The sequence below is a fragment of the Schizosaccharomyces octosporus genome, assembly GCF_000150505.1.
Source record: "Schizosaccharomyces octosporus yFS286 unplaced genomic scaffold supercont6.2, whole genome shotgun sequence".
NCBI lineage: Eukaryota > Fungi > Ascomycota > Schizosaccharomycetes > Schizosaccharomycetales > Schizosaccharomycetaceae > Schizosaccharomyces > Schizosaccharomyces octosporus.
In genome coordinates this window covers 3,332,477-3,352,402 of record NW_013185620.1, presented here as the reverse complement: position 1 = coordinate 3,352,402, position 19,926 = coordinate 3,332,477, and the positions used below count along the sequence as shown (strand labels likewise).

Genomic DNA, 19,926 nt, shown 5'->3' with positions numbered 1-19,926 from the left:
CTTCCTTACATTCTTTAGAACCATTTTCTTTATAATATCATTCTAAATCGTAATAAAATTATTGTTACTTATCGCGTTACTCTATACAACAGATTGAAGCAGTAAAATGATGGTTTTATTCGGGATTAAAACAGGAATAAAAAGAAAATATATATAATAAAAATTACTTTAGAAAAGATTCAAGAATGGCTCGGCTCGGCTCAGCTCAGGTTTTATGAGGACAATGTTGATGCGCTGACTGTTTGAATATTATCAAACCAAAGTTCTCTCTTCCTTAAACTGGAAAGAAAAGCTGCAACCTTCCGGAACAGTTGTCACGAGCAGAAAAGAAATATAAAGAGTAACTATTGAAAACAAAAAGGAGAATTGACTTCTTGACTACGATTGTAGCTGAGTATATTGTACACACATAGCCAACAAACACTCACGCTGAATAGGACTGTAGTAAAGTAAAAATAAAAATAAATTAAATTAATTAAATTAATTGGTTCATAAGCCCGCGTATATTTTCCGTAACATGAAAGACACGTAAAACTTGAGCAATATCAATGCTACCAAGTAGATATGCAAGCCTGTTTTACAAAAGACATAGGAAAACAGAAAAAGAGTGTGTTGTTAAGGTATAAAAAAGAGAAAAACAAAATATCAAAGTAAATTAGGGCCATTTCTTGATCTCAGTCTCATCAACGCTGGAAAGCTCTTCAGTGGGAATGCGTTTAATGTCATAAGTACGATCCACACGAATGGAAACCTGTGTAGTATCTCCAGGAGACGTTGTGCTCTTTAAGCTTTGAAGCTTCAATGCGGTGCTTGATGCCCATAAACTAGAAAGTGGGAGCGAAACAATCAATAAACATTGGGTCATCGAACTAAAACCATCGTATGTGTGAATAAAGCTGTCAATAATAGTAAAGATAGCAGGTACAAATAAGCATTGACAGCTAATAATTAAAATACACTGCATAGGGCCAAAAGGAAATTGACCAATTTTCTTTCGAATCTGTATCGCATGGAATAATTTATAAGAAAAGACTGCACTATGGAACATGATGCTCACAGCAAAAAGAATCTTTCCAACAAAATAGACCCAATAATATCCAGAAATCTGGTGGTTGTTGTATGGAGTCAACCATAGAAGGTACTTGATTTCTTGGCACATGTCGGTAAACCAAAAAGCCACTACTATAAGAGACAAACCAGAGCTAATGCAAGTCACGATTCGTTGAGTTTTCCTGTCATGCGCACAGATGATGCGAACTTGCAAGAGCATGCTAACTTCCGCTGTAATGATAATAATCGTGCCGATAATCATAACTAGAATATCAAAGACATGAACATACTGACCGACAAGTTCAAATACGAATCCATACATGACTGCAAGGCTGTAACTCTCGCTGCACAGGTTCACAATCATTAAAATAGCGCGAATGCACATAGAAATGATACTAGCCGAGTTCACAATAAACACAGGTGTTTTTCTTTTCTCGGGAGATGACAAAAGAATACTCATAACCATTATCAACACTCCTAAAGCTAACTGAGCGGAAACTGTCATACCGGTTAAAATGCGGTTACGCTCAGCTTTATCAATAGTGGACAAAGGAACCTGGATGTATCCTTGTGTCGACAATATGGGTATACTTTGGTTTTGGACCTGAGTCCCATTCATGGTATAGTAGTTTTTCCACCAGGGTTCCCTCATGATGATTGACGAATTTCCTAACTTGTTGATCAAGAAAACTTGATAACTGTGTATCTAAAAATCAAAATAAATTCCCAACTGCCGAGTGTCAATTCACTCGAGACCCTACAGAATCAAAATTCCAAAAGTCACCAAAAGATTTCCAGCCAATATCAAAGCGTAAACAAGGTCAGATCCTTTAAGACAAAAAAAGGCTTCCAAAAAAGATTATGTAATGGAAAAAAACGAATATGGATTAGCCCTTATGGTTTCCTAAACAAGCGATAATATCCTTAAACAAACTATTCTATAGCAGGCAGCAGTAGTACTTGCAATGAAACTGCTTGAGTTATTTTGTATTTCTTCTTCCTTGAGAAGAAGTTCTGTCGGGCATGGTCATTTATACCTTTGCTTTACCTGTTCATTGTCTTGGGCTCCATTGTAAGAGGTATTGTCTTTCCCATTGTTCTACATACAATACCTCTTACAATAGGGATGGAGGATGTAAGGACTAAGAACATGATAATCTAAAAGAAATAGTTGCTAATTTACTAAAGTATGAAAAATATAGACATTTGGCTAGTGAGCAGGCTGAAAAAAGAGGCCATTTTTTTCAAAAGGCACAGCAGGCCTACGCTTCTGGCCATAAGGCAGAAGCACACGAGCTAAGCCAAAATGGAAAAGAATGTGGGAATAAAATGGAAGAATACAATCGTAAAGGTATGGAAGGGATTTGCTCTTAGTCTTTACTTCACACCTTGAAGTGATTACTGGTGAGGGTTTAGATCTTTAAAGACAAGCATGCCATATTTTCTGATATTCTTTTAAAAAAGATACTATTGAAGTGTAATATTCTTCATTTTTATTGATCTTCTTACTGAGATTATCAGCTTTCAAATGCTTGTTCAAAAATTGGATTTATATCACTAACGACAAAAGCTGCCTACGCAATTTATATGTACAAGAACTCTCAATGTCGACCAGATGAAATAGATTTACATGGTCTTTATGTGGACGAAGCTGTACAAGCCGTTCGACAAAGAATTCACAATTGTATTCAGAGGGGAGAGGGCCATTTGCATGTGTACGGAAGTTTTTGTAAGTATTGAGGGATTGTGTTACTAATTTTTTTCTTTAGGATTGTTGGCCAAGGCCATCATAGTGTGAATCATGTGGAAAAGTTAAAGCCAGCCGTAATGCAGATGCTCGATCAAAACAATTTCCGCTATTCTCACGAGCCAAATGAAGGTAGAATTTATGTCTCTCTTCCCCATTCTGGAGGTGCACCTCCTCAACCCGCATACGCATCTCCTTACCAGCAACATCATCAGCAACAAATGCCCCAGCAACAGCCTGCTGTTGTGCAAGGTATCGATCCCGAAACTGAAAAAGTCATTGAGGAAGTCGTTACTTGCTGTCTCCCTCGTCTTAAGAATCTCTGTGTAATCATGTAAACATGAAATATTAACACAGGCACTCTTGCATGCCTCAAACAGGAAGCATCCCATTCGCTATTCACAATTCGCTCTTTTTCATATCGAATCATTCTTATTCTCTTAATGTTGCTATAAATTGCACGATAAGATGAAGCATAATACGCAGGTTTTGTTTTCACTTCAAACTTATCATAAAGCTTGGTTCAAGAAGGGCAATAATGGTGTACACTTGATTTTGTTTTGTCCGTTATCTTTTTCTTACTTCATTTTTTTAATCTGTTGAAGTCTTAATTACTAAAGTTGGTGTAATTTCTTATTTGTACATTAGAGATTTTCAACCCTGTTCTACATAGATCTCCAGTTCCTTTCGTTTTATAATAATTTGCTTCTCTAGATTTTACTATTAAAATCTTGAATTTTATATTCAACATTTGTTACATAATACGACACTCGATAATCACTCTTGGTTGAACATAAATTTGTTAAGTAGAATGTAATATTACCTGCGTAAAGAATTTATTTTTCTATAAATGTGTTTTTAAGAATAGTTTTTCTAAAGGATTTCACGAATAAATACGTTGCTTTCATTCTAATGCTAACGTTTCTATACTGTTTGAGCGTTTAACCTAGAAACGAATGAGGACCATAATTAAAACTGGGTTTAACTATAGATGAATGGCTACCCTATAGAATATTTCCCATTAAAATTTCAAGAACAGAAATTCTTTGAATATATGGAATATCAATTTTAGCAACCCTCAATTTTTTGAAAAAGACTCCCAATTGCGAAAACACAGTCATGAAAGATGATATTCTGACGGCAGCAAGGTCCAAAGCCTTGAATGGATTACGATTTGTATTAGTTTTGGATGTATTGTCTTTTTTTTTGGGATCTATAGGAACCAGTAAATTGAAAGTTCTTCAACTTGCATATCCTAGTTCATGGTCTTTATCCCCGAAGCTTTGGACGCCAATAAGGTATGAATTAAATTTTTTAACACCAAGGATTTATATTTTTCTTACAATGAACTGTTTTGTTTCAAGCATTAACCGTTAGGATTGCTATTCTAATTTTCGACTGTTTGTTCACAGCCGGAATCGCCAATGAATATGATGATGTTTTGAAAGCAGTTTTCCTTCTGAGCAGTAGACTGTGCCTTTCAAGCTTTTTTGAGGCAGCCGGTACATTGTTTATGGTATGTCTCAGTTGCCTGTTTTGTACTGTATACTTATTTTACAACAGAAATTTCAAGGATCATGGATCTGTGCTCTGTTTTTCATTTTGTCTTTTTTAAATTCATTTTCGATGATCCGTTCCTTGCACAATATGAGAAATAGTTGGGATCTTCAAGTAATTGTTGGTCTCCCTACGAAAATCCACTTTGTTTATAGCCTTTTTCAAGCAATCCATTACCTTGAATTTTCTTCTTCTTTCTTGGTAGAACTACCTTTTACTTTTCACATCTTCTCGTGTTTCGTTCTTTTCGTATTCTTGGGCCAACTCATAGGTAGGAATCGTGATTTTTTCTTGGGATTCTGCTCCGCTGCTTTTGTCTTTTTATGCAATTCAAATTCTTTTATATTTAAACGGCCTTTACTATTTTACGCCAATATTATTCTAGGTTTATTACTTCTATTCGAGAGCATTATGTACACAATGATTGTAAGTATGAGAAATTGTTGAATCACTGGAAGCTAACATTAGCGGAAAGGAAAAAGATAAATTACGAGGAGTTTCAGAGTCAGAATATTTATATGATAGTGACTCTGAATAAATGGCGGGTTTCATAACATGAATAAATCTCCACCTACAGATGAAGCATATCGTCACGAATAAAAAACTGTTGTCTGGCAAGCAATTTTACCGCTTTCATCCACCCTTGAATAGAAACTGATTCTTGAACCAATGCGGAATTTAATGCTTGTATGCTATTGTTCAAAACTGCATCATTGGAGGTTAGTTTGTACCTTTTCCTATCAATTATTGAAGGTATCGTATAAAGCTCCTCAATCGGTAGGCTTTCAGCGGCTGTAGCTCTATGTAAATCTTCACGGAGCTTTCTCCTAGTTATTCCCAGTAAAAATCTTTTCTTGTCGATTTCTTTTGCTAATTCTTGAAGTGAATTCTTTTCGTTATCCAACAATTCTTTTTTTAACCGAAGACTTTGAAACGTCTTGATCTGCTGCAAAAGTTTTGAGTCGACCCGTTCTTTCCAACGATTTTTTATTTCATCCAAACGTTGGCGCTCTATTCTTCGTCTTTCACTTTCACCATCTTTGTAGTTTGCTGAAAAATTAATATCTTCGTCTAATAAATTCATTGTAGAATTGTTGGACGGAATAGTATTTCCGGTTGTTTGTGGGAATGACTCGCTTATATACGATTTGGATGGAATTGGAGTACCTGTTTGCTTTGGAGGTAATGCAGGTGGTTTCTGTATGTTTCTCATCCCCATAGATAATGGCGAAGATGGCTTTTCTGTTGGAATATCCGTCTGAGATGCATCTACGAAGGAACTTGCATAAGGAGTTGGATGTGGTGGCACACTAGGAGCGGAATGGATATCCTTCTTTTCTTGGATTGATAGTTTTTCTGTGGAAGGGACCTGAGATGTTATAGGATGCGAGGGTTTTGCAGGGATGGGAGGTTTGGATGAACCTAAAGACAAGGAGTGAAAGTTACTTGAGAGACTAGTGGGAGCCGTCGTTGGCGTTTTTGGTTTTGGTTTTGGAGGAGCTATCGGTATTTCTTGTTGATCTTTCTTAAGGAACGGTTGATTTGTGAGAATGTGAATAAGACGGGTCAAGTTAAAAACGGAAAGCTCGTTTTTCCAGAGATCTAACAATAGATTCTTGTATGAATGAAAATTTCCATTTCTGTCCTCAAGAAATACAGTAGGAGGTACTGTTGGATAAGAAATAGGTACTACAAGGCGGATCAAACGATAATCACTGTTGTTAAAGTTTGGCAGTGTGAATTCAAACAGAACATTCGGCGGTGGAATAGTATGTGAAATGGAATCATTTTCAAATTTAATAGAATGAATAATGAATGTAGTATCGCTTTGTCGATTTGCAAGTTGCGCAAATTCATCAGCTAACGTAGTGTTCCATATTTTTAGCTATTTTTCTTTGCAGTTAGTATAATTGGACTTTGGAATTGAAGTACCTTTTCAATTGTAGAAAGGAATGGTTTTGAGAGACGATTCATTTCGTTTTGGTCAAGAATGACGAACTTCCTCTAATGAATAGAAAGGATTATAAAGAATGCGAAACAAACCTTCCAAAATGGTCAGCTTTTTAACGAATTATGTAAAATGAAATAGTATGGTTAGATAGCTTATGTCGGTGGATAGTAAAAGATCAAATATAGGGATTTGGAAGCACGAACTAGGGTATGTTCATACTCTTATACGGTTGTCAGTATCAATAAGATATTGATCTTTTATTATTGATATTCATACATTTTTTCCAAAAATGTTTATAAGAAATTCCTATGAACAGTGATATGCATGGGCCATGTAGTTTCTTTTGGTTTTCACCTTGTTCGCAATGATGGAAAAAAAAAAAAAACAGAATTTACAGTTTACAATAAAATAAAGAAATCTATAATTGTGAATAGATATTCCATGGGAATTTATGACCTACTTCAATTCTTGTCTGGTGCCAAGCGTACCTTTTTACTTTCCCGATTTCCTGACAAGACCATTCAAGTGAAGAAGCCATATCAAACGATTTGGTTTTAATTCCAGTTTAATTGAAGTTGATAAGCGGTTTAAAGAACTACCATTTTATAGAACAGAAAGGATGGCGATCTGGAATGCAGCAGCTTTGATGGGTAAGGGAATAAGACTCAGGGAAAGGTTCCCCAGTATCTAACATATAAATACAGGACTTTTAGGTGTTGGCTTGGGAGCATATGGTTCTCATGGATTGCAAAAACGCGTTCAAGATCCTCACTTGTTGAAGGTAAGGTAACCCATTACTATAAAAATTAGAATTGAAGACGAGGAGACGCAATCGAAAGAAATAACAGGATTCAAGTTTTGTTTATCTAACAACTAGTCTTGGTCTACGGGTTCTACCTATCTGATGTTTCATGCCCTGGCTGTGATGGCGATTTCTCTCCATCCAAAGTATGGCAAATCGAAATGGTCCGCTCCTTTAATGATCGGTGGTAGTACACTATTCTCGGGAAGCATTTTCGCTCTTGTATTGCTACCAAAGACATCACCCTTCCGTAAATACTTGGGCCCGATAACACCTTTAGGAGGTCTTTTGATGATTGCTGGATGGTCCACTATGCTTCTTTAACCATACCTTGAATGAAACAAAACTACAGATATTTGTTTTGCAATAAATAACAGGTTGTGTTTGCATAGAAAGTTGTAACTCAAGCATTATGGTCATATTATTCAACGACGCTTGGCATGGGTCCTTATAAGAGATGTTAGTTTTAACACGTTATCGACTCAACAACGTTCAGCATGAAATGAAACAGAAAAGCTTACAAGAGAGATTTGATGAAAAGTAAAGCAAAAACACAACCACAAACCAAACTTGGGTGCACTATAAAACATGAAAAATAACGATTGATTAGGTATTAAACATAAAACGAAGCATGAAGTATAAAGAGGGAATTAGTTTTTCAATTGAATCAACTTTTTCTCTTGCAAATAAGCGACGATCTTTTCTACGGATTGTTCAGTGGACATGGTTCCGGAAGAGACAACGACTTCAGGTGCAACAGGAGCCTCATAGGGAGCAGAGATACCAGTGAATTCCTTAATTTCACCGGCACGAGCACGTTTGTAAAGACCCTTGGGATCACGTTGCTCGGCAATTTCAACAGGGCAATCAACAAAGACCTCAATAAAAGGTAAGCCATCTTTCTTGTGAGCTTCACGGGCTTGGTCACGGTCTTTGCAGTAAGGAGAGATGAAAGAAGTGATCGAAACGACGGAAGCATCAGCGAAGAGCTTAGCAACATGACCGATACGGCGGATATTTTCGTTACGATCCTTTTCGCTGAAACCAAGATCGCTGTTGAGACCAAAGCGTACGTTGTCACCGTCTAAACGATAAGCGGTAATGCCATTTTGCAAGAGGTATTGTTCCAATGCGCAAGCAATGGTGGATTTACCAGAGGCCGATAAACCAGTCAACCAGATGGTCATACCTGGATGGCCCAAAAAGTTGGTACGTTCGTCTCTAGTGACAGAACCGGGGTGAAAAGTAATGTTGGTAGCCATGTCTTGTATGCTGGGATAAATTCTATTAAAAAAAAATGAAAATGTTTAAATTTGTACTAACCAAGAAAGGAGAGGACAACGCCAAAATAAACAAAACAAATGAAAACTGGCGATTCTAGGATAACGAGAAAAGAAAAGTTTCACTGCTGTCAAAACAAAAAGGGAAATGCAAAAGTAAAGGTACTGCAAAAGGGAAAAGGTGAATAACAAAAGAACAGCAAAAGCCACGAAAAAGAGGAATCGTGCTTTTTTTATTTCCATCAAAATGTTCAATCGCAGACAGTCACATTGGATGTCGCAATAAAGCTGAGAATTACGCAAGTACGAGATCCGATCATTTAGTTCGCTTCAGTTGAGCTTATTTTGTTGGTTTTTGATGATGATCATGTAAATAAATAAATAAAGAGAGAAAACGGTAAGAAAAGCATAGAGCCATCTAAAGCAAAGTAATGCAATCCAAAGCAAAATAATATTAATCATTGGCAGAATATGATATCAAAAGGGATTTTTCTTTGTCTTTTTTTATGCGAAACCGATTACGACTCTTATTTTCGCATACGCTTTATTAAAAAAGGTCAGACCATGAAAAGTCACTAGGAGTTAACCTTGTATAGTGTTTCTATTAATAAAGTAGAAAAAAAAATAAAAAAAGAAAATAAAGGAGTAAACTAATTCCTTTTCAACTACCTAGAAAGCCATTTAAAAAAGAAAGATAAAATGAAAAACAAAGGGGCCAACCGGATTTGAACCAGTGACCTGGGGAGCTGCAATCCCTCACTCTACCACTGAGCTATGACCCCAAAGTTCGATAATGGATGCTACAAATATCTATATAAACGGTTCTATACTTAGAGGTGTGCTCTAGATCTAGCACTTTCTGAAAACAGTATTGGGTTCGTTTTAAAATTGGTCTTTTAACTTTTTGGTTAAAGCTAAGTAAAGTAGATATGTATTTGCCCCAATAAATACGAAAATGGTTCGTCTCTAGCTTCCTCTAGCTTTTCTCTCAACCAACACCTACCTATGCTATATTATGTTAAGATCCCTCTCTGTCACGATCGATTACTGTATTTCAGTGTAATACGGAGAGTGGCGTAAAAACACATTAACGTACTGTGTCAAAGTACGGTAAGGTTTGGAACGGCGTACCGCTGTAGATCAGTAAAGGGAACACCCTGGTTTGCAAGTCACATGTAGGTCCTTTTACGACGGCATAGCGAGCTACGGAAAAGGTGAAAATCTCGAATTTGCAAACCTGCGCTTCGCCAAATTCATTGTATCAAATTTTTGGATTTTTTTACTTCACAATGGCAAAGGAAAGAAAAGAACGTAAAAGCTCTGGTACTGCTGAAGATGAGTATGACTCTTATCTCCCTGCCCAAATGCCAATCGCCCAACCTTTGGCACCCAAGAAGCTCAATAAAAAAATGATGAAAACAGTGAAGAAGGCTTCCAAACAAAAACACATCCTTCGTGGTGTCAAGGAAGTTGTCAAGGCTGTTCGTAAGGGCGAAAAGGGCTTGGTTATCCTTGCTGGTGATATTTCTCCCTTGGATGTGATTTCCCATATTCCTGTCTTGTGCGAGGACAACGACGTTCCCTACGTCTATACCGTTTCAAAGGAGTTATTGGGAGATGCTTCCAACACCAAGAGACCCACCAGTTGTGTCATGGTTGTCCCTGGCGGAAAAAAGAAAGATATGTCCAAGGCCGAAGACTACAAGGAAGGTTACGACGAAATTTTGAAGGAAGTCCCTGCTTTGGGAGCTTAAATTTTCAATAGGAAAAAAATAATTCCTTAATAATCTCATCTTGTTGGAGAGAGTCGCGGATTGAATCAACATTGGGTTGGATTTCTTTATTTTTCTTTACTTTTGCTTTTCGAGGGATAAGGCATACTTTTCATTTGGTTTTCTCTGAAAAGTATCCTTTTTCGAAACATGCTTCTCGTTTTGTCTTTCCCGGAGTTCCATATTTGCGTTCTCTCTTTCGTTTCCTTGCACTTCCATTCATCTCCCACTTTCTTTTGTTGTGGATAGTTTAGCAACTTGAACAAATAAAACTATATATGGAAAATAATTGTTCTTGTATACTTATTCCCACAACTTTGTTTCGTTTTTTGGTGTTTCTCTTTTTCTTTTTTGGAAAGAAACTTGTTTTCGATGAACACTTTTGAATGCAAGTAGACGGGTGAAAAGGAAGAATAAAATAGGTTATTTATTTGCGTGAAAAGGCTTATGGACGGTGATCCCATCGAAATCATTCTTTACCAATCTGTTTAACAATATGAAACTTTAGTGTGTCATCCATATTTTCGTAGAGTACACTTGTAATGAGCAAACAACAACACAATCGTATGTAGGATATCTATCAAGTTTGATGCGAAAATACTTGTTGTTTTTGCTAAAATTTCCAAATGTAAACAAACCCAACATTGAGTAACTGCTATTCTGGAGCACAAGCCCTCTTTTTATGACAACAACTCTATATTTTTATTTAATTCTTAGATTGTCTTAATTGATTTCCAATTTCCTTTTTCATTTCTGTTTCAAAGGTTTGCTGCTCGTCTTGTGTCCTCTGGACTCAACCGACTTCCAAGTACGAAGTTGAAGCAAACACCAAAGTACCCATAGTTTGTTCACAAAACCAAAGCAATTCAATCCTATGGAGTACCGAGATGATGGGCTGGGTGAAATGATCGAGTTTTTGGAAGGTAAGCTTTGAAAATTTCTGCAAATTCTTGAAAGGTTGTCCTGGCTAACATCGACTGCGTAGACAAACTGTATTTTACATCTTTAGATGAACCACCAAACGAGATTTTATATCCTCATATGCAATTTTTCACAATTGATAATGAACTAGCTTACAATCCTTTCTATCATGATTTTGGACCATTAAATGTTAGCCATCTTATTCGATTTGCTGTCATCGTTCATGGAATTATGGCCAAGCATCGGCAAGCCAAGAAAAATAAAACAATTGTACTATATTCCTCGACGGATACCCGTTTACGAGCAAACGCTGCTTGCCTCTTGGCATGCTACATGGTTCTTGTCCAAAATTGGCCTCCTCATCTGGCTTTGGCTCCTTTGGCTCAAGCAGAACCACCCTTCCTTGGATTTCGAGATGCCGGTTACGCTGTGTCTGACTACTATATCACCATTCAAGATTGTGTCTACGGTTTATGGAGAGCTAGGGAAAGCGGTATCCTTAATATACGAAACATCGACGTCCACGAATATGAAACATATGAAAAAGTTGAAAATGGTGATTTTAATTGGATATCACCAAAGTTCATAGCATTCGCTAGTCCAGTTCAGGCTGGCTGGAACCATCCTAGCACGCGTCCTAAGAAGCTCCCTCAACCATTTCTGATTGTCTTAAACTATTTTAAAGCAAACAATATTAAACGTGTTGTCCGTCTAAATGGTCCTTTATACGATAAAGATACATTCGAGTCAGTTGGCATCCGTCACCAAGAAATGTACTTTGAAGATGGTACCGTCCCTGAACTTTCCTTGGTAAAGGAGTTTATTGATCTAGTGGAAGAGGTAGAAGACGATGGAGTAATCGCTGTACATTGCAAAGCTGGTCTTGGCCGTACCGGTTGCTTAATTGGAGCCTACCTGATCTATAAGCATAGCTTCACCGCTAACGAAGTAATCTCCTATATGAGAATAATGCGTCCTGGCATGGTTGTTGGTCCCCAACAACACTGGTTACATATTAACCAAGTTCAAATTCGCGCCTACTACTATGAGAAAGCCATGGCGAAAGCGATACAGCAAGCCCTTGCTGCTGAACCATTGGCAACACCTCCAAGACAACCCTTGCATGCATCCAATGGTGTTGCTCTGCAAAATCAAGTTAGCACTCCTTTGCCAGAACCTACACCAGGCCAACCGCGTAAGATTTCTGGCCATCATGGTATGCCTTCACCTCAACGATTACCAGCTACCTCCACTCGTCTGAACGAAAAATTACGAAGTGTATCTAAACATACTTCTAACGATGAAAATATAATGAATAAATACTCTGAAAAACCGGAAGATCACAGCCCGAATGGCGAAGACACGGACACCGAATCGGTAGGAACTCCTACAGAAAAGATATCTGTACCACGTATTCGAAGATCGTCTAGTCAAACTACCCCAGAATCTATAGCTCGCTCTCCTTCTTCGTCTTTCAGAAGCACTTCTTCACGGAGATCCAGCGGTCGTTGGAATGGTAGCTCTTCTCCTCTCAACAGTCATACAAAGAAAGCTACTCAGAGAAGTGCTAGTATGTCATCTATCAATAGCACGTCTAATGGTCGAATCACAAAAGCTCGCTCTCCCAAGTCTCGACTCTTTTCTTAAATTTATTCGCTATGATGCCCTTACCATAATAACCTTCTAATTTTGAAGAGCGGCGAATTCCACTGAAATGTTATTTTTAATTCACTTTCTTGTAATCCTTATTTATGCTTTACAAAATTTGAACGAGCTTCTCTCCTGTGTTCTTTGCATACTCGTGAACCTCTTGTCTCTGAAGGGAAGTGGCCTTCTACACTCCTTACTTCACCCCTCCACCATTCTTTTCTTTGCTAGGTTGCATCTTTCGTAAATCTTTTCCTTGGATTATTTGTAACTATAATTGCATTTAAAGTCACGTCAGAGTGTAAGCAATGTTGAATTGATGGTAATAACGAACTGGATTTGTTACCAATTCATAGGTCTATTTCACTTACATTTTTTTAACCTCTATTATTAAGACATTCAATTATATTACTATTCAGAACTAATTTAAGGTGAAAACTTAAAATAGTAATTGTATTCAAGTGACCAAATTGTGTATACCCATTTAAAATTGGAAGACCTGGTCTATTTATATAATTTTTGTTCATGTTCTCTCCCCTTGGCCACTTCAAGCAATTAGACTGCCCTTTTTTTCGTAAGGATCGTACATGCCCGGCGAAATACTGTATATTTAAGCATGAAAATGCCAGTGACAACAATGGCGGCTCTTTTCCACCGACAAGTGAAGAGAGCTCGAAGGACGCGCGGGATGAAGCTCGAGTAAGTCAAGTTTTTTCACTCTCATCTATATGTCCGACAGCTCAAATTCCATATATACCACCTTCTGATACGACTGCCAAAGATAATTCTGTCACTACTAAATCGGATCTACTCTCAAGCAATGTACCAAGTAAATCAGTTAGCGCGAAAAAATCTGAAAATCTGTATAATAGAGAAAAGGAACCTATGCAGTCCCCAGTATCTGGAAGCTCGAGACCCCAAAAACGAGCAAGAGAAGAGTTGCTAATCCCGACGAATGACAGCAATACCCAGAATCATGACTCCTCTGTTAATAGAGTGAAAGAAAGGAAAGTTGTCAATGAACCTATGGCCATATGTGAACCCGTGTACGATCCAAATGCTCCAGCTGGTCATGAACTTAGAAAACGAATGGTTCATATCTTTTACGATTGTTTTTTGAATATCGGATACGATTCTTTTGAAAGTAAACAAAAATCTCTAGAGGATGAAAGAAGTATATGCCTGTCTACCAATAGTAAGATGATATATAGCTCTTCTTGCAAAGCCAAAATCTTAGCCTTAAAGAAATCACCACCGAAAGGGATTTTGGAGAGAAAAGAAGATGTCACTAGTTTCATCCCAAAGTTAGCACATTCTAGAGAACAACTGGAATTATGGGGATATCATTTTGATCAAATAGTTCCATCGGTGCCCACCGATCCCTTACGAGAATGCGATCGCTGTGGAACTAAATTTGTGGATCTTACAGGCCCTTGTAAGCACCATTGGGGAAAGCTCTTTCGAGAAAAAGTTGGTGGAGAGAAAATCCGCTTATATACTTGTTGCGGAATGAAAGAAGGAGAAACGTCTGGATGTACAAGCGAAGAGTTTCATGTCTTCCGGTATCAACATTTACCTTACTTAGCAAGTGTTTCTCCCTTTGTTAGTTTGTCATCGGATTGTCCTGGGAAAGAGAGAGTGTACTGTGCATTAGATTGTGAGCTTTGCTATACGACATTGGGATTTGAGCTTGTTCACTTGACAGTGGTTGACAAAGAAGGGATATTATTTAATCAATTTATTCGACCTAAGGGCGAAGTTTTAAGTTTGAATACACGCTTTAGTGGAATAACAAGTAAAACACAACTCGAATCTGGAATAACCATGCCGGTAATGTATGAAAGGCTGAAACAACTGGGCATTACTAGAAACACAATCATAATTGGACATGGAATTGAAAACGATTTGAATGCTATGAGACTTCTACATGAAAGAGTGATAGATACTGCTATATTGTACAAGCATGAGCGAGGTCCTCCATTCCGGTATTCTTTGAAATACTTAACGAAGAGATATTTAGGAAAGGAGATTCAAACGGACACCCATCATAGTGAAGAGGATGCAATCGCTGCAATGGATTTGGTTATATATTGGATACAAAATGTGCAGTCTCGAGCATAGGTTAGATGAATGAAAGAGATTTTACTTAAAAGGAACAGACCTTAAGTTTTAAATTGAATAGAATTTCATTTTTTTACCATTAAGGTATTACTGCGATGATAGCAATCAGTTAAAAAAGTGAATGAATTCAGCTATGAAAAGACGAGAGGGGGAAGAGTAAAGAAGAGACAAAGAGAAAATGAAAGAATTGGAATTGTTTGCAAAATTCTTTCTTCCTAGAGAAGCTTCATTGTCATGGAAGCAATTACTCCTCTTGGACCAACTATGTGCCTATTAGTAACAGTTCATAACTACCAATGCATAAATTCCACAGATGGAAGATGGAAAAAGATGTATGTACTTACGTGTCGGCCCCATTTCGAGTTTAAAAATTCGTTGCGTTCCTTGCCCCAACAATAGATGTAATAAGCAATACCGAACGGAATAGCCACGTAGAGACTTTCACCAAGAACACGACGGAAAGTGTTTTGGAAAGAGGTCTTCAAGAATCCAGCCATAGGTCTTTGTTGAAAGGGGGACAAGGTATAGGTAATAATACCTTTTTGCTTAGGACCACCGCTAAGATTCAGTCAGTAAAACCAATCAAACGTTACTATTATAGTACTATGGAAGCTTTTTTAATTTCACTTCCAAGCACTCATGAAACATACAGGTGACCCCACCAGCCTCTAATCATTTAGTTAGTATTCAGCTCTAAAGGTACTAGGATTCAAAAGAAATGTACATAAAGCAAAGAACTATAAAAAGAAAGCAAAAAACTATGTAGATTTCACGTTTTCTAGACGTTGGAAGCCACTATGAGCGAGCATTTCCGTTCCCGTCCGGTTTCAACAAGAAAACCAAATCTTCGCTTTCTTTTAACATGCATTTACTTTATAAAAACTTACAAATAAGTTTTTCCACCAGGAGCACCACCCATTTTGTTAATCAAGTCAATTCGTAAAGTTTCGAAATCCGTAAAGATATATGGAAAAGGTAATTCACGGTGAACCCGGACGAGAGAAAGGCGACCTCAAGAGATGAAAATTATTTTATAAAGTAAATTCGTATACGATTTTAAATTTTAAATATAACTATTTCTTTTTTATTAATATGCAAGTTTCCAAAAGAAAGATTGACTTCCACTGGTACTTCCATACCTGAGGTATTCGTTAGTTAACCTCTGCCAAACATCAAATACTTGCAAAAGAGGGGAATTCGCAAAAAATGGCTTTAGCAATAGAAAGAATAGCAAAATATGCAATTCCAATTAGTATTGGATTTACCATGCTCCAGTCTTCCATTTATGATGTGCCTGGTGGAAAAAGAGCAGTATTGTTTGACCGACTTTCAGGTGTTCAAAAGCAGGTTGTTCAGGAAGGAACCCACTTTTTAATTCCTTGGGTTCAAAAGTCCATTGTGTATGATGTTCGAACACGTCCCAGGAACATTGCTACAACGACAGGTAGTAAAGACTTGCAGATGGTATCATTGACTCTTCGTGTGTTACATCGCCCTGAGATTGGAATGCTTCCTCAAATTTACCAAAACCTTGGTTTGGATTATGACGAACGTGTGCTTCCTTCAATTGGTAATGAAATTTTGAAATCTGTGGTTGCTCAATTTGATGCGGCCGAACTTATTACTCAACGTGAGGTTGTATCTGCTAAAATTCGTCAGGAACTTGTTCAAAGAGCCACTGAATTCGGTATTCGTTTGGAAGACGTTTCTATTACTCACATGACTTTCGGTAAAGAGTTTACTAAGGCTGTTGAACGAAAACAAATTGCTCAACAGGAAGCTGAAAGAGCCCGGTTTTTAGTCGAGCAAGCTGAGCAAGAGAAACAGGCCAATATCATTCGTGCCGAAGGTGAAGCTGAAGCAGCCGATTTTGTCTCGAAATCTCTTGATAAGGCTGGTAATGCTTTGATTCAAATCCGTAGCTTGGAAACGAGCAAACAAATTGCTTCAGCTCTTGCTGAGAAGGGTTCTCAAGTAACATATCTTCCTTTTGGCGGAAATGTTGGCGCATCTGGCAATGAGAAGTCAGGATCATCAAGTGGATTTCTTTTGAATTTGAATCCCTAAAATGGGGGACTTGGAAGCTATCTTTTTTTTTTTGATTTAAGATTTGCCGTACTTTTCAAGTAGCAAGCAAGTACGCAGTTTCTTATATAAGCGGTAGTCTACTGTTCCTTATTCTTTATGATCCATTTTTATGTGTTTAATATCATTAGGTCTTTGATGCATTCACCCGTATAGCTGTTTGCAAATAAAAATGCTAAATTGTTTTTTTGTTTTATCAACCTACTCGTGTCAAATATTCTTCATTTTGCTTTTAAGCAGGTGCATTTATAAGAGGAGTCGCATGGTAAAGCAACAAATATGTGGAAATTCAATTAATAAAATTACAGTGGAACACAATTCATAAAATAAATAGCAATATTCAAGTAGGAAAGGTATATTTTGTTTTTCAAAGTTGTATCATAACACTTGTTCAGTCGAACGGCACTCGACGCCAGCCGACTTTTGACGCAGCAATCGCACTAGGGACCTTAATTCCACAACAGTCTGCGTACGTTGAGTGGGTATGGCTGGCTTCAGCGTCCTCGCCTTCTTGAGGAGCCGCGGACATGGTAGGCGTTGCTGGAATTAGATGTCCAAATAAGTAATGTTGCATTATAGGAAGCTTGGAAAGAACTTCGGCTCGATACATTTTTATCATACCTTCATTTACTTTTGCCCATGTCTTTACGCTAGAAATATCATCAATCATAGGGGAATGAAATCGTAACGAAACGTCTGGCTTCAGTTCATTAATGAATCGAACATATCCCAAATACATGTAGTCGTCGCCGCACATTTCTAGAATTTCGTTGTCACGTACATGTTTCGGGCGCAAATACTTGTGATGTACCAACTGGGAAGATCCAAATAGAAAGGGAAGGAAGTGAAAATCGTCTAATCCCCACACGCCGTGCGAGCCGGCAGGCTCCAAGAAGTAGGTTGACTGGATCAATCTCATCAAATGAATATAGCGCACAAAAACCCGAAGAATGATAGCTGGATAATATTCTTTTGATATGATTTCTAATTTTCGCAAGGCAAGGAGCCAAGTCATAAAATTGAGTTCATGACCGCTGCCGTAATCAATTCTCTTTCTATTACCAAAGCTTTCATAAAAATACTTTCCTGCCTCTGCAATTGCATTTTCTTCCAGCCCAAACGCTGCGTGTAGCGTAGGAGTTTCGCATTCGACTTGATCGTAAAAGGACTCGAATGCTGGATTCCCAAATCGAGAGCCTTTGTTTTCAACAGGCGGGTTCAAATTTTGAATTTCTTCGACTCTTTTCAGTATCAGTAGAATGTACTCGATTGACGGACTCAGCTTTACCTCTGCTGAAATTGGCTTGTCTTGGACACTTTCATTGAGGTCGCAAATAAACGAATCGATTGAGCGATAGGCCTCTCCTTCACGAAATAGGTTTAAATCGTCGTCGTTTAAGATTCTTCGAACTGGAACAAAGCAGTGATTTTGCTCTTCCGCAGGTATCATTTCATTCAAGGTCTTCTGGTATATATTTCAAGAAAGGACCATAGTCTTTATTATATCGTTACAAAATATGATAATATGATATGATATACTAAAGTTGCTTGTTTTCCATTTAATTCACAAGCAGCCTTCTTGTTCTACTTGCTTTTAAAGAAATGAATTCAAAAGAAAATAATCTGCATAAAAGATATGCTAGTTCCCTTCGAGAGAACCAATGTTTGTATGATGGTGAGCATGTTGCAATCTTGCTATGGTCCATCATAAGGAATACTCGCTCTTCACTGATTATAGATTTCTTTTTGACTACAGATATGCCATTTCAAACGTGATTCGTAAGGACAAGTCCTAACTTTACCAAGTATTATCTCCGGCCGTAATTATAGAAGACAACATTGAGTCCTACCATATGCAGTAGCTATAAATATATCTGGTTCGGTTTGAACGCTGAAACCGCATTTGCTATTCTATGCTCAATGCTTCTTTTGTGAATTAATCTGGTTTGACACTGTCTGGTAATAAGTCAAGTAAAGAACTCTCTCACTTCTTACTTTTACTTTTAGATTAGGTTTTAAGAGAACACTATTTCAACTACCGTCAATAGAAAAAGATGTTACTAGAATTTATGGTTCCCCAACTTACATGCACTTTGATTAGCATCTTAGGCAAACCCGGATACAATGTAAGCATACTCCTAAACGATTGACTACTATCCCCCAAGAATTGTGCGAAAAAAAGGAGAATTAATGCAAAACCAAAGAAAGATCAAGAAGATTCAATAAATGGACTTGTAGTCACCTGCGTCCACCACAAGAAACTAGATAGGTTTCAATCCTTTGTATACACAATGATAATTGATCATTCATTCCACTCAAAACATATAATTATACGCATCTAAGTAATCTGCCATGACAACGTAAAAGAAGGTAAAAAAGAAACAGCATCTTTATTTACCCAAGCGTTTACGCAGTGCTCGTTGTTTTCTCATACGCTTTTTGTATTTATGTTTGTTCATCTTCAACTTTCTTTTCCTTTTCACGCTCGTCAAACTTATGGGGGTAGTGGATATTATAGTATCACAGAGTTGTTCCCATACTTGAGATGATATACGGACAGGAAGAGATTCTGTAACTTTACCAGACGGAGAGAGAGCTTGCGCATGGAGTACGCCATTTTCCAAAGACAAAACATACTCATTTGACTTTTGGGAATTGTTTCCCATCTGTTTGATGGCAAAAAGGTTTGATTCAGGCGCTGGTTCAGGCTTTGATACGTCGCTAGGAGCTAAAGGTCTATACCCAGCAAAAAAGTTGGCGCGAGCGATCTCTTCATCGAATGTTAGTAAAACTTTAATAACAAACCGAACAAAACATACGTCTATGAGAAACATGAGAAGTTGTCGGGACTGTAGGTAAATTATATTTGGGAGTAATGTTAGGCGAAGCAGATACATGCCAAATTGGAATCGGGCTTCTCATGGAAAGACTACTAATTCCTTTTATTAATGTTGAAAGAGGACTTCGTTTCAGCATATTGATTATTATATAAA

General features: G+C 37.6%; 13 protein-coding genes and 1 non-coding gene across 14 annotated transcripts; 7 read left to right on the top strand and 7 right to left on the bottom strand.

Moving 5' to 3' along the window:
* Nucleotides 1–93: 93 nt before the first annotated feature.
* Nucleotides 94–2,099, bottom strand: SOCG_00927 (pheromone p-factor receptor). Its single transcript, XM_013163347.1, has one exon. It carries the CDS (start codon nt 1,700–1,702, stop codon nt 656–658), a length of 1,047 nt encoding a protein of 348 aa, XP_013018801.1. The 5' UTR covers nt 1,703–2,099; the 3' UTR covers nt 94–655.
* SOCG_00926 (SMR and DUF1771 domain-containing protein) lies at nt 1,619–3,551 on the top strand. Its single transcript, XM_013163346.1, has 4 exons — nt 1,619–2,185; nt 2,239–2,401; nt 2,621–2,765; nt 2,820–3,551. The coding sequence occupies exons 1-4, from the start codon at nt 2,177–2,179 to the stop codon at nt 3,133–3,135; spliced, it is 633 nt and encodes a 210-aa protein (XP_013018800.1). The 5' UTR covers nt 1,619–2,176; the 3' UTR covers nt 3,136–3,551.
* Nucleotides 3,486–6,221, top strand: SOCG_00925 (uncharacterized protein). The gene is made up of 4 exons (XM_013163345.1): nt 3,486–4,095; nt 4,175–4,313; nt 4,361–4,780; nt 4,830–6,221. The coding sequence occupies exons 1-4, from the start codon at nt 3,917–3,919 to the stop codon at nt 4,890–4,892; spliced, it is 801 nt and encodes a 266-aa protein (XP_013018799.1). The 5' UTR covers nt 3,486–3,916; the 3' UTR covers nt 4,893–6,221.
* Nucleotides 4,926–6,328, bottom strand: SOCG_00924 (ESCRT I complex subunit Vps23; the record flags this gene model as incomplete). Its single annotated transcript, XM_013163344.1, has 2 exons — nt 4,926–6,239; nt 6,287–6,328. 2 exons carry the CDS (start codon nt 6,326–6,328, stop codon nt 4,926–4,928), a joined length of 1,356 nt encoding a protein of 451 aa, XP_013018798.1.
* Nucleotides 6,180–9,648, top strand: SOCG_00923 (DUF423 protein). Its single transcript, XM_013163343.1, has 4 exons — nt 6,180–6,955; nt 7,010–7,086; nt 7,183–8,374; nt 8,439–9,648. Exons 1-3 carry the CDS (start codon nt 6,925–6,927, stop codon nt 7,429–7,431), a joined length of 357 nt encoding a protein of 118 aa, XP_013018797.1. The 5' UTR covers nt 6,180–6,924; the 3' UTR covers nt 7,432–8,374; nt 8,439–9,648.
* Nucleotides 7,758–8,369, bottom strand: SOCG_00922 (adenylyl-sulfate kinase; the record flags this gene model as incomplete). Its single annotated transcript, XM_013163342.1, has 1 exon — nt 7,758–8,369. One exon carries the CDS (start codon nt 8,367–8,369, stop codon nt 7,758–7,760), a length of 612 nt encoding a protein of 203 aa, XP_013018796.1.
* Nucleotides 9,098–9,169, bottom strand: SOCG_16313. The gene has a single exon. It is a non-coding gene; the product is annotated as a tRNA-Cys (tRNA).
* SOCG_00921 (RNA-binding protein Nhp2) lies at nt 9,592–10,680 on the top strand. The gene has a single exon (XM_013163341.1). The coding sequence runs from the start codon at nt 9,677–9,679 to the stop codon at nt 10,139–10,141; it is 465 nt and encodes a 154-aa protein (XP_013018795.1). The 5' UTR covers nt 9,592–9,676; the 3' UTR covers nt 10,142–10,680.
* A 353-nt stretch (nt 10,681–11,033) lies between these two features.
* On the top strand, nt 11,034–12,727 carry SOCG_00920 (Cdc14-like protein phosphatase Clp1/Flp1; the record flags this gene model as incomplete). The annotated part of the gene is made up of 2 exons (XM_013163340.1): nt 11,034–11,082; nt 11,145–12,727. The coding sequence occupies 2 exons, from the start codon at nt 11,034–11,036 to the stop codon at nt 12,725–12,727; spliced, it is 1,632 nt and encodes a 543-aa protein (XP_013018794.1).
* A 525-nt stretch (nt 12,728–13,252) lies between these two features.
* Nucleotides 13,253–14,848, top strand: SOCG_00919 (exonuclease Rex3; the record flags this gene model as incomplete). The annotated part of the gene is made up of 1 exon (XM_013163339.1): nt 13,253–14,848. One exon carries the CDS (start codon nt 13,253–13,255, stop codon nt 14,846–14,848), a length of 1,596 nt encoding a protein of 531 aa, XP_013018793.1.
* A 3-nt stretch (nt 14,849–14,851) lies between these two features.
* On the bottom strand, nt 14,852–15,870 carry SOCG_00918 (ubiquinol-cytochrome-c reductase complex subunit 7). Its single transcript, XM_013163338.1, has 4 exons — nt 15,736–15,870; nt 15,499–15,516; nt 15,193–15,406; nt 14,852–15,110 (listed from the first exon to the last, which is right to left on the bottom strand). The coding sequence occupies exons 1-4, from the start codon at nt 15,765–15,767 to the stop codon at nt 15,093–15,095; spliced, it is 282 nt and encodes a 93-aa protein (XP_013018792.1). The 5' UTR covers nt 15,768–15,870; the 3' UTR covers nt 14,852–15,092.
* A 58-nt stretch (nt 15,871–15,928) lies between these two features.
* SOCG_00917 (prohibitin Phb1) lies at nt 15,929–17,310 on the top strand. The gene has a single exon (XM_013163337.1). The coding sequence runs from the start codon at nt 16,055–16,057 to the stop codon at nt 16,913–16,915; it is 861 nt and encodes a 286-aa protein (XP_013018791.1). The 5' UTR covers nt 15,929–16,054; the 3' UTR covers nt 16,916–17,310.
* Nucleotides 17,137–18,383, bottom strand: SOCG_00916 (phosphotyrosyl phosphatase activator; the record flags this gene model as incomplete). Its single annotated transcript, XM_013163336.1, has 1 exon — nt 17,137–18,383. The coding sequence occupies one exon, from the start codon at nt 18,381–18,383 to the stop codon at nt 17,325–17,327; it is 1,059 nt and encodes a 352-aa protein (XP_013018790.1). The 3' UTR covers nt 17,137–17,324.
* A 940-nt stretch (nt 18,384–19,323) lies between these two features.
* Nucleotides 19,324–19,909, bottom strand: SOCG_00915 (mRNA processing protein Cox24; the record flags this gene model as incomplete). Its single annotated transcript, XM_013163335.1, has 2 exons — nt 19,324–19,703; nt 19,753–19,909. 2 exons carry the CDS (start codon nt 19,907–19,909, stop codon nt 19,324–19,326), a joined length of 537 nt encoding a protein of 178 aa, XP_013018789.1.
* Between the last annotated feature and the right edge of the window lie 17 nt (nt 19,910–19,926).